Here is a 15,346-nt window from a genome sequence, read left to right as displayed (position 1 = left end):
AGGTTTCAAGTTTTGCAAATATGTTTTACTTTTTATTTTTCAAATCAACCTTCTAATAATGTCATTCCTACGTAGGAGAAGAGGAACATTCTTGCCTTGTTAGATATTGGTTATGAAGTTTAGGACCAATAACTAGTAAGACACTCAGAGAAATCTAACTAAACTATGCATGTATAAATTTTTGGTTGACATATTATAGGTGTAATGGAGACAATTAGATATATCATGAAAAATAATGCTCATATTTGTAGAGTTGGTTGTAGGTATCATCACTCTACTACTTAATGTACTTGAAGGGTTGCCCAAGAAATGGAGCGTAGAGCCTCCACCAATGCTTCAATTGACTATGTGGTAGTCTTTAAGGTACTTCTGAATCCACCTGTCCTTGTCCTTCTTAATGCTATGAGGGAACGATTGTCACCACTACCACATGGGTGATGGAGGAGAAATTGGAGTTTATTATCATGATGCTAATTCTAGGTTTGAGCAGTTCAAAAGGCTCGGACATGTAGGTTTTCACTGTAGAACTTGAGCGATAGATAGTTGAGAAGGCTTTTATTTTTTACTTTTTATTTATTTGAGAGGATCCTAAAAAATTGATATAAGCAATTTATAAATAGTATTTTCTCCATATAACTATGATGATATTTTTATAGTTGTCAACTTATGTTGGAAGTCCTCAGAAGGCATTGATTATGACTCAGGACAAATGTATGCTTAGGAAATCCACATATACGATAATTTTAAGAGATGCTATCATTATTATTAATGGTATAAGGAGGTGCTATGATTTCTATTAATGGTATAAGGAGAGGTAGAGGAAGATCTAAAAAGACTCTAAAAAAATTATAAATAAAAAATTTAAATATTTTTAATTTAATTAAATATGTAATTTTTTTATATATCTCAATGATGATAAAAAAAATTCATATAGCTAATCACAAATAGTTGAGATAATAGCAATCCCAAGTTATGATCTATTTTATAGGAATTTAGTGAAACTTCTGTGGCTTCAAGGGGGGTCGACCTTTTTGTAAAGATACCACGTAGCTTAAGAAAAATTAGTTATGTAAGGATACCACATAGTAAAAAATTTAAATTAGTTATGTTTTAAAACTAGACAAGCATAAAATAATGAACACTTTATAGACTGCATAGGAGACCTAGTAGAGCTATACAAAGGATAGTTCATGTACACATCCCTAGGGAGAAACAAGTGGTAAATATGTGAGGAAGTGAATGGAATCACTCAGACGAGTGAATATCCAAAATCGATATTAAAAAAAATATATACTAAACCCTTATGCGAGAGGATCACAAGAATGAGCAAGCTAAGTAGAACATGTGGGTTAAGATGGTTGAATTTAAGCTATAGCTTGATATCGTCAACCTAACTTAATGATACTCGAACACAAGCTAGAACATTTGGCTAAGGATGACCGGTGAACAACTAAAAGTGTTTGTAAAAAGACTTGTAGAGACCAGCGATTTCAATAGGTGCTCGGGCGAGGCGAGGCGAGGCGAGGCCTGAGTGCCTCGCTTCATGTCTAGGCGCTCGCCCGAGCCTAAGCGTCGGGTGCTTCGGGTGAGTAACCGGGTAAAACCAGGCGATCAAACCAATGTTTTACGTTTGGTTCGATCTCCGGTTCTTCAGTTGGTTCGATTGAACCAACTAAAGCACCGATATCAGCCTCCCAACATACCTCTTGTGACTTCCCCAACCCTAACTCTACTCGCGATTCTGCCACTGATATTTCCTCTCTACCACCACTACCTCTCTCTACCATCGTTGCCTGTCTTCGTTGTCACTGCCATTGTCGCTGCTTGTCGTTGCTATCACTACTCGCCATCGCTGCTGCCATTGTCACTATCGTCACTCTCGCTCCTGCTCTTGCTATCGCTACTGCTTCTCTCAGTCAGCAGCATCAGTCTTACTCACACCGCTGTCGTTGCTCGCTGCTACCGCTATCGCTACCACTATTGCTATTGTCATTGCTTGCCATTATCGTCGCTCTCGCTCCCGTTGCCATTGCCGCTACTATTACTCTTACTCCCTTTACTCACACCGACTCGATAGTATATTGTTAATAGTATATTAACATTATAATGTTAACCGTATATTAGTAATAATTTTTTTAAATTATTAGATTAATAATATATTATTTTGATTATAATACTACTAATTTTTATTTATTTGAAATTATCGTTATTGTTTTGAATTCTGAGATTTTTTGTTAATGTTATATTATGATTCTATAAGATTTTTTAATTTAATATTTTTTTATTAAAATAATTATATTTATTAATTAATTTATATATTTTTATATTTTAGTGTCTCGTTTCGTTCGGATGAGCACCTAGCGCCTCATGTGTTTTTTCACTTTAGCGTCTTTTGGCACATAACACTTTTTAAAATCATTGGTAGAGACGATGATAATTGACAAATTGAATAATTCAATAGTCGAGCTATCTTAGGCTGATCGAGAGAGAGAAACTTGGTGCACTGTGGAGTAAAAGATATTATTTTCAATAAGGGCCAAATTCTTCAAATACAACTCAAATTGTGTAAAAATATTTAGCATTTGTGATAGGCCAGTAGAGAGACTACAACGGTGAAGAATGCGTGATCTAACACGTGTAATTGACATACTTAAAACTCTATGGGAAATGTGGAGGAGGCAGAGTAGCCTTGGAGAGGAACGTTGTTCCAATCTTGGATTTCATATGGATGCTTATTGTGCAACAAAACACACATAATGATGGGAAAGCCCTTACTAAGTAGCACTCCTAAACCTTGCAGTTCTATAGCAAGCTAAAAGGGAAGCGAATGCAAATGCTTAACTAACTTGTATTATTGTAATTGAGTAGCGACAAAAAGTCATCACTTAAACCTCGCATGAAACACGTTAAGGAATCTAGGTGGGGGGAACAATCATAGTTGAGGCCAAAGATAGAGACAAAGTCATGAATGCTCAAAGAGGGCTAGAATCGAGTGAGATCAAGTAGGGGATTTGCTAAAATAACATAAAGATGAAGGCATACAACCATTGTCTTAGGACTTGGTGTGGTCAACGATCATGATTCGTGCTTTCTTCGCAAGTTCCAGCCGTCATTTTTGTATATTGATACAACCATTGTCTTACGACTTGGGCGATGATGATAGCTAAGAATTCTCCCGATAACTCCACCACCTGAATGCACGACAACTGCAGTGCCAACACATCGAACTCATCCGATGCACGTATAGAATCTTTTATTTCCAATGTTCTAAACGAATAAAAAAGAATAAAAAAAAACATCAGTTTGAAATTTCTCTCACGAGACTCGTAGATTTAGCCGTTAACGCCGGCAAAGGACCCCACTTGCCGCGTCCGCAGATCTTCGATGGCAGCAATTCTTCTGCAAGAACAGCGTAGTTTCCCAAGTCGTCGTCGACTTTGTTCATTGTTTGGTGTATTCTGTACTCCGAGATTTCCGTGTCAGACAATTTCCATGCAACAACCAGGCAATTCCTTTTGCGATCTCTAAGCTGCATATATTCTCCTGCTCTCTTCTCCCCTCGAAAAGATCTCTGGTCTGTAGCTTCTCTTTGTACACCGTACTTGTTATTCTGTCTGTTGAAGGAAGAGCGATTGCCGATCAAAATGGTGTTTTATAAGGTGGCCGGGGCGTCCGAGTACCTCGCCATCACCGGTTATAACGTTCGTGACATTAAACTTGCGAAGAAGGCCTTCATCTTCCCGGGCCAGAAATGCACCATATTCGACATGTCCCCGGTGAACTACACCTTCGAGGTGCAGGCGATGAGCGCCGAGAAGCTTCCCTTCATCCTCCCCGCTGTGTTCACCATCGGCCCCCGTGCGGATGATGTGGACAGCCTCCTCAGGTATGCCAAGCTTATCTCCCCTCACGACAAGCTCTCCAACCACGTGAAGGAGCTCGTGCAGGGGGTGATCGAGGGGGAGACGCGCGTGCTCGCTGCGTCCATGACCATGGAGGAGATCTTTCGAGGGACCAAGTCCTTCAAGCAGGAGGTGTTCGAGAAGGTTCAGCTTGAGCTCAACCAGTTCGGCCTCATCATCTACAACGCTAACGTGAAGCAGCTCGTCGACGTCCAAGGCCACGAGTACTTCTCCTACCTCGGCCAGAAGACGCAGCAGGAGGCAGCGAATCAGGCGAAGGTTGACGTGGCGGAGGCGAGAATGAAGGGAGAGATCGGATCGAAAGAGAGGGACGGACATACGAAGCAGAACGCGGCCAAGATCGACGCGGAGACGAAGATATACTCCACGCAGAGGGATGGAGAAGGGAAGAGGGCAGAGGCAAAGGTGAAGGCAGAGGTGAAGATATTTGAGAACAAGAGGGAAGCGGAGGTGGCGGAGGCCAACGCGGAGCTGGCGATGAAGAAGGCCGAGTGGCAACGGCAGGCGAAGGTGGCGGAGGTGGAGGCGGCCAAAGCGGTGGCGATAAGGGATGCCGAGCTGCAGATGGAGGTGGAGAGAAGGAACGCGCTGAGGGAGACAGAGAAGCTCAAGGCTGAGTTGCTCAGCAAGACTTTAGTGGACTATGAGATGAAGGTATGCATACCATAACACCATGATCACTAGACTGCACCTGTGTCCTTATGATTCATGCAATACATCAAACATGTTGTGACGATAGGTCCAAGAAGCAAACTGGGAGCTCTACAAGAGGCAGAGGGCGGCAGAAGGCTTGCTCTACGAGCAAGAGAAGCTCGCGGAGGGTCAGAAAGCGGTAGCCGAGGCGGCACGCTTCGCCCGCCAACAAGAGGCCGAGGGAGAGCTCTACGCCAAGAAGAAGGAAGCCGAGGGGATGGTCGCACTGGCCCAAGCTCAAAAGCTATACCTCACCGCATTACTAGAGGCACTGGGTGGAGACTACGCTGCGTTGCGGGACTACCTCATGATCAATGGCGGGATCTACCAAGACATCGCGAGGCTCAACGCCGAGGCCGTCCGCGGCCTGCAGCCGAAGATTAGCGTGTGGACCAACAGTGGCGATGCAGCAGCTGATGGCGGGGCGATGAAGGAGGTGGCAGGAGTCTACAAAATGCTGCCACCACTGTTCAAGACGGTGCACGAGCAGACGGGGATGCTGCCACCTGCTTGGATGGGCAAAATGGCCGACACACCAGTTGTTTGATCAATTGTCGGACCGCCATACATCTATGTAGCTGTGAATGATTCTTGTGGGTGCAACTTCTTTTGAAGCCATTAGTCTATGGTCTCAATAAGGCTGCGTTTATTGAATGAATATAATGCCACAGATTGTAACTCGACTATGAACAAAAAGATCGCCTGCAATTGGATGGAGCATTTAAGCCCACAGATTTGGGGGGTGCTGGATTTATGTTGACTTGGTATAGTTTTAGACAGATCTTACACCTATCCTGAATCCAATGTGTGGAAGTAAGCAGAAACCCGATGACAGTGATGGAGGAATTCTGTGCTACTGGTCTACACTGTATGAACAGTGCCCTAAATAAAGTTATTCCAGTAGATCGAGTGTGATATTTAAGGATGACTTTATATATCGTTTAAATCCTATTGGTGAGAATTCTTAAGTGGGTTAAGCTTAAAGTACGGGATTGGATAATAATATTGATACGATGATGCAGACGTGAAACCTCAAGTATGATATGGTGCGCAGCACGCACGTGATGGCCAGCCACTTGCCGCCCTCTTCGTACGAACGACATCATCACGGTACAACCATTCCGGAAAGCTCGGGGCAACGCCGTGCGGTGCCGATCCGTGCAGGTCGATCGGCGCTCGTACAAAAGCTTAAGTCGATCGCCTCCCGAGTAGCCGACCATAGTAAATTGATCTTGTACGACCAACTCATCCCTGTAGGTATAAAAGCTAATCCTCCTAAATCAGGAGGGGGAGGCACTTCGAACATTGAACTCTCTCTCATTCCACTAAAAGATAACTTAAGCTTTGGAGGGGTCGAGTCGAGAAATCCACTTCCCGACCTTGACTTGTGTGCAGTAGCTCAGCGACGGAGAAACAGGTCATTCGCCAAGAGAGAAGACAGCGCTAGGGAGATGAGTCTCGAACTCGACCTAACTCGACACGCCCTCACCACCCGAGCATCCATGTTGGTGACCTTGCGCATCCACGATCGGACCGAGCCGTGCTGACACTCAGCCACGACGTAAAGGTTCACTAATATTTTGTCACCAGAAGGAGGGCCTCGATACAGTAAGATCATCCCCAGCCAAGCAATCCAGGCGAACGCCTTGGAGAGGAGCCACTCCCAACAGACTCAACCTTTGAATTTGGAGGACGACTCCCACCTCCTCCGAGCCTAGAAGAAAATGCCCCCACTGCAACCTTGAGCCGTTATTGGGGACTGTTCATCGACCCCAAGTTGTCACCCCTCGGGGCCACCATGGGACAACTTCCTATATCTGCCGAGGCATTCTTTAGCCTCATGCATCAAGTTCAAGCCCAGGCAAGAATGATGCATACCATCATCCCCCTTGTTCCTTAGCTTGCCCGATAGTCAACGTTACCTCAATCGTTGCAACGGGATCCGTCAGCTCTTCTCCTCGCACCACCGATGGCCCCTCAATAGCCCATCGCGGCGGACGTTACCCCATCGCTCGAAGAGCTATCAGTGAATCCAAGGCCGCCACCTAAGCACAACGCTCTAGACCTTCGATGATCCTACCTGAGCCCGACACACTATCATCCAATTTGACGAACTCTTTCTGGGCTCAGCTACACTCGATCAATCGACATCTTGATAAGGTCCAAAAGGAGTTTCACAAATCTAAGGAAGAGCTCGACGAGACTCCCCTAGCAGGATCCCCATTTGTGCAGGAGATTCAGGACAATTTGACCCCGCAAAACTTCTACCTCCCTGTGCTCGAGCCTTACGATGGTAGCTTCGACCCAGCAAAACATGTCGTTGCATTTTATTTCAGGCCTAGATGGTCCTACACTACACTTTGGATGCTCTAAAGTACCCGAGTTATGCACCTTGGCCAAACAATGCCTCAATGGTGCATCTCGACCAAATAATACCCAAGTTGTGCAACTCGATCAAATAGTGCCTGAGTTGTGCACCTCGGCCCAAAAATACCTCAATAATGCATCTCGGCCAAATAGTGCCTCAATGGTGCACCTCGGTCGAATAGTACCTCAATTGTACATCTCGACCCAAAAGTGCCTCAATGATGCATCTCGATCAAATAGTGACCGTGTTGTGCACCTTGGCCAAACAATGTCTCAATGGTGCACCTCGGTCAAATAGTATTTGAGTTGTGCACCTTGGCCAAACAGTGCCTCATTGGTGCACCTCGGTCAAACAGTGCCCGAGTTATGCATATCAACCAAACAGTGCCTCAATAATGCACCTTGACCCAAAAGTGTCTCAATGGTGCACCTCGGTCAAATAGTGCTCGAGTTGTGCACCTTAGCCAAACAGTGCCTCAATGGTGCACCTCGGTCAAACAGTGCCCGAGTTGTGCAGCTCGACCAAACAGTGCCTCAATGGTGCACCTTAGCCCAAAAGTGCTTTAATAGTGCACCTCAGTCAAACGGTGCCTAAGTTGTGCATCTCAGCCAAATAGTGCCTCAACGATACACCTCGGCCAAATAGTGCCTCATTGGTGCACATCGGCCAAACAGTGCCTCGATAGTGCACCTCGGCCTAAAAGTACCTCGATGGTGCACCTCGGCCCAAAAGTACCTCAATGATATACCTTGGTCAAATAGTGCCCGAGTTGTACACCTCAACCAAATAATGTCTCAATGGTGCACCTCGGCCAAACATTGTCTCAATGGTGCACCTTAGCCAAACAATGCCTCATTAGTGTACCTTGGCCAAACAGTACCCGAGTTGTACACCTCGGCCCAAATAGTGCCTCATTGGTGCACCTCACCTAAACAATGCCCAAGTTGTGCACTTCGTCCAAATAATGCCTCAATGGTGCACCTCGGCCAAACAATGCCTTAATGGTGCACCTCAGCCCAAAAGTGCCTTAATGGTACACATCGGTCAAACAGTGCTCGAGTTGTGCACTCGACCAAATAATATCTCAATGGTGCATCTCGGCCAAACAATGCCCTAGTTGTACACCTTGGCCAAATAGTGTCTTAATAGTGCATCTCGGCCAAACAGTGCCTCAATGGTGCACCTTGGCCAAACAATGCCTCGATGGTGCACCTCGGGCCAAATAGTGCCTCAATGGTACACCTCGGCCAAATAGTGCATCATTGGTACACCTCGATCAAACAGTGTCCGAGTTTTGCACCTCGATCAAATAGTACCTCAATGGTGCACCTCGGCTAAACAGTGCCTCATTGGTGCACCTCGGCAAAACAGTGCCTCATTGGTGCACCTCGGTCAAATAATGCTCGAGTCTTATCTCGGCCAATCCAACGCTCGAACCACGCTTTTGCAGCCAGTTTAAGGCCCTAGTCGCATCTCGATCAATCCAATGCCTGAGCCATGCCTCGTGGCCAGTCTAAAACCCAAGCCATGCCTCGCGGCTAGTCTAATTCCAGTCACATTTCGGCCAGTCCAATGCCTGAGCCACGGCCAGTCTAATGCCCCAATCGCATCTCGACCAGTCCAACGTCCGAGCCACGCCTCGCAACCAGTCTCATGCTCGAGTCTTATCTCGGTCAATCTAACGCCTAAGCCATGCCTCGCGGCTAGTCTAATGCCCGAGTCGCATCTCGGCCAGTCCAATGCCTGAGCCATGCCTTGCAGCCAATCTAATGCCCGAGTCGGATCTCGACTAATCCAGTGCTAGAGCCACGCCTCACAGCCAATCTAATGCTAAGTCACATCTCAGCTAATCCAATGCCAGAGCCACGCTTCACGGCCAGTCTAATGCATGAGTCGCATCTCGGCCAAATCTAACGACCAAGCCACACTTTGCTGCTAGTCAAATGCCCGAGCAATGCCTCGTGGCCAGTCCAGCGCCCGAGTTACATCTCGGCAAGTCCAACGCCCGAGTAGTGTTGCCCGATCAGTCCATCTCCCGAATAGAAGTTTACGATCAACCGATGACCAAACCACCACTCCTAGCACGACAACCAACCCAGCCAACAAAAGACACCAAGCCATTTCCCAAGCCCCAGTCCCCCCACCCCCGGCCCCCCCCCCCCCCCCCCCCCCCCCTCGCGTGGCGGGCAGTCACTTGCCACCCCCTCTATACGAACGACATCATAACGGTACAGCCATCCCGGAAAGCTCAGGGCAGTGCCGCGCGACGTTGATCCATGTAGGTCGATCGGTGCTCGTACATAAGCTTAAGTCGGTCGCCGCCTGTGGAGCCAGCCACAATAAATTGACCTCGTACGACCAACTCATCCATGTAGGTATAAAAGCTAACCCTCGAGGGGGAGGCACTTCGAACACTGAACTCTCATTCCACCAAAAGCTAACTTAAGTTTCGAAGGGATCGAGTCGAAAAATCCTCCTCCTGACCTCGACCTGTGTGCAGGAGCTCAACAACGGAGATACAGGCCACTCGACAAGAGAGAAGACTATGCTCGGGAGATGAGACTCGAACTCGACCCGACCCAACATTTGCCCTCACCACCCGAGCATCTGCGTGGGCGACCTTGCGCATCCGAGATCGGACCGAGCTGAGCTAACACCTCGGCTACGACCACTAACAAGTACGAAGAGAACTAACAGAAGCTACAAGAAGATCAAACATTTCGTCTCTTGATACAAATGAATAGATTGCATGCACAGTGGAGACTTCTAGGAGTTCTGACGATGAGAAGGGAAGCCCAAGTGCATGAGAGTAGCAGGTGTTGACAACCGCAAGTGTCTTCACCTCCTCCCCGTTGAAGGTTAGAGTCACTTCATTGGTGTTCTGGTGCAATAGTCCCTTCACTCGCTGTTTCCTGCTTGACATGCATCACGAACTTTGGTAAAGCCAAACAAGCATCAGAAGGACATGACTCGTTTGTGGTCTTTGTAAGCTTTTCAGAAGAGGAGGAGGAGGAATAATAATGTCGTGGTCCTGAAGGTGGGCAGTATGCATCCAGACACCATGAATGCATACCATGTACTAGAAGCCCTAAAGCTTTGCTGGATTGGCTGGGTTGCTGAAGCAGCAGAACACAGGACAAAGGAGCTACAGCTAAAAGATCTGAACGATGAATTCGCTACTGCGGTGTAACTGTGCAACTGCGTCTCTTCGCATGAAAGTGAGACGGCCAAACCCTTGTCGTCGTCCACAATAATTCCATTCGCCGCTCGACGTACAGCGCTCCGTCCAAATAAAGACGGCGACGTGACGTTGGAAAAGAAGCGAGAGGCCGGGCCCGCGGTGGGCCCGTCGACTGTTGCCAACCATGTGCCTCGTCGTTGTCCGACTCAGCATGTATTCGGGACCAACAATCATTGAACATGCATCTGGATTTAGTGGATTTTGGATCCAGGTTGGGTGTCGGATCCTGAATTAGCTTATCGGATCCTAACCCATGCTGAAGGGGATGTGAACTCACCCAAGGGGATGGTTGATTGATACTTTGCTATTATTATTATTATTATTATTATTATTATTATTATTATTATTATTATTATTCTTATTATTATTATATATGAAAAAGGCTTTTAACGTTGAAGCATCGGCGTCGGTCAGTTCCTAACCGTCTCAATCAGACACAAACACCCAAACATCGGCGGGTGTTAGCAGAACAAACAGTCGTCACCGCCAACCGATCCTCCGTTTGTTCGTCTTCCCCTACTCCTCTCGATCGATCGATCGATCGATCTCTCCGATTCCCCTCGCCTACATGGATTACGAACGCATCCACAAGCCCTTCGCGCCTCAGGTATACAATTCCTCCTCCCTCCTAGTGTGTGTTTGTCTCTGCGAGCTCAGGGGCCGATCGCTGAGATTCCCGATCCAAAGCTGCTCCTTTGGACCCTCATTGCTTCGGTTTTGCTGCAGTTTTCGTCCCTTTGTGCCTTTCCCTTCTGTTCGATGGTTGCGCGTTGTTCTTATTTGCAATCATTGAAGCTCGAGAGGATGGGATAGGAGCTGATATCGTAGATTGTTTCGTAGCGTTTACTATAATCCGGTTCTTGATGGGTTTTGGGGGGATATCTCGTTCGGAATTTGGTTTGTCCGGGGACTTACTTTTGCTTTGTTGTTGTGGTGGTTTAGAGTGGTGGATTCTCGCCTGGGAGACTGAGGGCGATGCTTCTTGGCGTGGAGACGAAGAGAAAAGAAAGGGAAGATCTCGAAGCCAACTTCTCCTTGCGGTCCGAGTCCTCGGAGAGCGACGACAGACGTAAAAAATCTCTCCCTCCTTTCTTGCTGCTTGACCAAAATGATCCCGTTTTTCGTGTGTGGATTCAAGAGGAATAGATCTCGCAGGCGCCAGTACGGCCGAGAGCTGCAAGGATGTAGAGTGTTCCATCTCCATGGAGACCACGAGCGGCCACAGATCGAGGGAGTACGCGATTGGGGGATCGAGGTTTAGGGCTCAAGACGACGATGGTCTCGAGACGGAGAGCGTCTCGTCGGGTTTCGAGTTCCAGAGGGTGGAACGAGCGCCGCCGCACCGGTTGGTGTCGGTGGCTCCCTTCTCGAAGCCGGCACCTTCTAAGTGGGACGACGCGCAGAAGTGGATTGCGAGCCCGACGTCAAACCGAGTCGGAAATAAGGCCGGTGGAGGGCAGGCGAGGAAGGGTGGATTTGCCGGGCACGGAAGCCGACAGCCAGTGACGAAGGTTGTTTTGGAGGTGGAAGAAGCAGATACAAAGAGAGTGGACGGAAGCCAAGCTAAGAAGGAATTTGTTGGGGTTGAGAGTGTGAATTGGGTGACAGAGCCTTATGCTGAAGTGGATTCAGGGGCTAAGCCTGTGACAATCATGGAGAATCCGGTTGCTGACATTGCTGGTAAGAAAACCTTTTCTGATACTTGTCATCTTCAAGTAAGTCCTTGGAGTTTGTCTACCAATATGCCCTTGGATGTGTTGCAGCCCTCAGTTGCCAAAGAAAAGCAGTATCGACTCTAGAGAAATCAGAGTTATATAAAAAGTCATTTCTAATGCCCTGCCTGATCGGATGCATGTTGAATTCCATAAGTTTTTTTGGTTTATGTCAAACTTGGCCTCATCTTTATTAAGTTCCAATTAGTCATATGAGAAAAAAATAAAAAGAAAAGAACCAGCTGAAGAAACTTTGCTGAACATCTTCTTATGTTCCCTACTTTTAGTTCCTGTTTGAAATCTTTTGAAGATTTAGTACAAACTAGAGCCTTAGGAAGCCAAGAATAGATACTCCAACCAAAATGGGGCTGATGGAGTCACTAAGGTTGAAGTCATGTGATATATGTTCTCCATTTTGCAACTCTATAGTGAGAAACACAAACTTGAGAAGACAATGTCCATTGTGTTCTTCAGTAAAATACAACCCTTTTGAAAGGGTTTCAGATGCCCTTATGGTGTACTATGCAACTCCAAACTATTAGGTATAAAGATGCAAAGGTGCCCAGTGATGTAGGAATACTGAATTGTGTTCTTTAAATATCTCTCTCTAAAATGTATATTTAACTGATACTCTGACATTTATACAAGTTCATTCTGTATCTAACTTTTGTGTGCATTTTCTGCAGTCAGCCTTAGTCAGCATGATTCGTTGACATCTGTCCAGAGCGCCACAGCTTTTATTTCTCCGGCACCAACAGTCAGATCTGTATCCATGAGAGATATGGGTACAGAAATGACTCCTATTCCAAGCCAAGAGCCATCGCGGACAGGAACTCCGGTGAGAGAAAGTGCACCTAGCCCACCTTCTTCCCGACCAACAAGCCCACCGAGAACTGCTCTGGCACCAACAATGCAAGTCCAAACTGTTCCGGCTGCTTGCCATGATGATTTAAACAAGGAGTTGTTGTCTGAACAAGAAATCATAAAGAAAACCAGAAGAGAAATAATGGTTCTTGGCCAACAACTTGGTAAGACAAATATAGCTGCTTGGGCCAGCAAGGAAGAGGAGGAAACGGATGCATCTCTTTCTCTTAAGACTGTTCGAGTGGATGAGTCCATGAGAGGTGTTATCGAAGCCCGTGCTGCAGCCTGGGAGGAGGCAGAAAAAGCCAAATATCTCGCTAGGTAGCTCATAATTTTAGTATAATTGGACTCACTGGTTCCTTAGAAAAATTCTTGTTTATTAAAGATATCACTCGTTGATTCTGAATTTTTTCATCTGTTTCATTTTAGTTACCTCTCATGAGGATATGGTACTGAAATGTTGATAATTTCCTCAGGTTTAAACAAGAAGAGATCAAAATCCAAGCCTGGGAAAATCATCAGAAAGCAAAAACTGAAGCAGAGATGAGGAAGATTGAGGTGCATACTAAAATTCCTCACAAAAAAAGATAGCTATGTAGTCACTTTAGCTAACTTAATTTGTTTAATGCCAAGACAACAGAAACTGTAGCAGCAGAGCATGAGTCTTTCAAGTCTTAATTTAATCATCATAATTTCAGTATATTCTCAGAAGTAGACACTTGCATCCACATGTTTCCAAAACCCTTTTACCTCCAGAACAATAAAATTTCCACCGCTCTGCACTTATGGGAGTCAAACTGTTTGTGAATTTTTGGACAGTAATTATTCTTGTAGAACTTTTGATAATTTCTGCCGTGGGCATGTTAGGGTTTGATTCTAACAACAACCTCATATCTACAAATGTGAGAACTCGAAAACATCGTTTGAGGACAGTTTGCTTGATAAATATGTTTATCTGTTTTTTCTCTTTAGTCTCAAATTTTAAATGAGATATTGTTTCACATATAAATCATCGATTTGGATGCATAAAGATGATGTCTTGGATGAGTTGTCACACTTCTTTTCCCTGCAGATTGAGTCAATTATCTTGCTAAGACGGCAGACTTTTGAATAGTATACCTTGCTGTATCAATATATTTCTAGCTTTATTAAATGATCAAGTTTTAGCATTAACAATTCCAACTTTTGATTTAGCAGAGATTATAATCTGAATCTGCTTGATTAAATTTCTGAGAAAAATATTAGGACGTGAGAAGACCTCTTGATAACAAGGTGACTTGGTTCAGTAATCCTAAAGCTCTTTCTTCTTTAAATATACTGTCATGTGACCTATTTGAACTATTTTCATTTATGATGAGAACAGAACAGTTTCTATCTTTAAATTATTATGTGACATATTTCTTGATTATATTCTAGTCAAGATTAAAGAACTCATGGCTTTTCATGGATGTGTCATGACTTGATGGATGAAGACTTGGTATAAAATCCTATATATGGTAATGTTTATTCTCATTGACTTTTTCGTTTGCTGCTTAGAAATCTTTGACTTCAAAATCTTTTTGTTGATTAGTCCTTGCAAAGTGAATTTGCCGGTAAGAAAGTAATGTTTAGAGATAGGAGTGTTCAAACTGAATCGAATTAGAACCGAATCGGTCTAGAACCGATTCGACTAAACCGATTCATCAATAATTTGGATTTGAAGGTTATAAATGACTTCAGTTGGAGATATTATATTTTGGTTCGATTAATCAGTTTGGATTGAAATAAACTGATTTTATAAAATTTATTTGAACATCTCTATTTGCAGATAAATAGCAAACTTGCATGTTATGGCTTTTGTTTGGGTTTCATGATGCTTGTCCGTAGTCCAACTAAGGGATAGATTCACATTTTGACAGGTTGAGGTAGAGAGAATGAGGTCGCATTCACATGAGAGGCTGATGAACAAGCTAGCGACGGCAAGGCACAGAGCTGAGGAAATGCGTGCCGTGGCAGAAGCCAAAAGAAATCAACAAGCCGCAAGAACTGCTCAGCAGGCAGAGTTCATCAGAAGAACCGGTCGAGTTCCATCCTCATTTTTCTTCTGGAGTTGTTGCCGGTGATTGCCTTTGTTGAAGGATAATGCACTCTGTACATGGTAGCGTTCATCAGGTAAGTTGGAGGCATCTCTCTAGTTTTATTCTTTCATTTCATCGTGAACTTTATCTGCGTATGTTAAGTTACCATATTCTTTTCCTGTCACTTGTGTATCTTTCCATATTCTTCTTCTTTGTCACTCCTATTTATATCTGGAGTTTTCCTATGAGCTATGAGAATTATATGGACGTTTTGCTCTTTCTTCACAGTCTAAGATAAGATATGAAATCGAACTAGCTGGTTCTATTAATTAGACCGTCTGTGCTTAATATTTTAGTTTGTGACGACTCTAAGAGCATTTATTTAAGCATGTTCGTTTACACGGATGAAAAAGACTATGTGCTGCCTGAGACTGCAAATCTATATATTGTTTCAACATCTATTCCATGATCCAAAGAAAAGAGATGCA

The 15,346-nt window shown here is 44.9% G+C and overlaps 2 protein-coding genes across 3 annotated transcripts; both read left to right on the top strand.

Annotated features, from left to right (window-relative positions):
* Positions 1-3,382: 3,382 nt before the first annotated feature.
* Positions 3,383-5,348, top strand: LOC103970158 (flotillin-like protein 1). The gene is made up of 2 exons (XM_009383820.3): positions 3,383-4,577; positions 4,663-5,348. The coding sequence occupies exons 1-2, from the start codon at positions 3,645-3,647 to the stop codon at positions 5,161-5,163; spliced, it is 1,434 nt and encodes a 477-aa protein (XP_009382095.2). The 5' UTR covers positions 3,383-3,644; the 3' UTR covers positions 5,164-5,348.
* A 5,292-nt stretch (positions 5,349-10,640) lies between these two features.
* LOC135596772 (uncharacterized) lies at positions 10,641-15,139 on the top strand. Of its 2 annotated transcripts, none has more exons than XM_065088898.1 (6): positions 10,641-10,832; positions 11,168-11,294; positions 11,381-11,905; positions 12,624-13,122; positions 13,278-13,359; positions 14,700-15,139. In XM_065088898.1, exons 1-6 carry the CDS (start codon positions 10,794-10,796, stop codon positions 14,901-14,903), a joined length of 1,476 nt encoding a protein of 491 aa, XP_064944970.1. In that variant the 5' UTR covers positions 10,641-10,793; the 3' UTR covers positions 14,904-15,139. The 2 variants fall into 2 exon arrangements, with proteins under 2 accessions (XP_064944970.1, XP_064944969.1); XM_065088897.1 differs by having other exon boundaries at positions 11,372-11,905.
* The last annotated feature ends 207 nt before the right edge of the window (positions 15,140-15,346 follow it).

The sequence above is a fragment of the Musa acuminata genome, chromosome BXJ1-11 (genome assembly GCF_036884655.1).
Source record: "Musa acuminata AAA Group cultivar baxijiao chromosome BXJ1-11, Cavendish_Baxijiao_AAA, whole genome shotgun sequence".
NCBI classification, from domain to species: Eukaryota; Viridiplantae; Streptophyta; class Magnoliopsida; order Zingiberales; family Musaceae; genus Musa; species Musa acuminata.
This window is presented reverse-complemented; position numbering and strand designations above follow the sequence as displayed.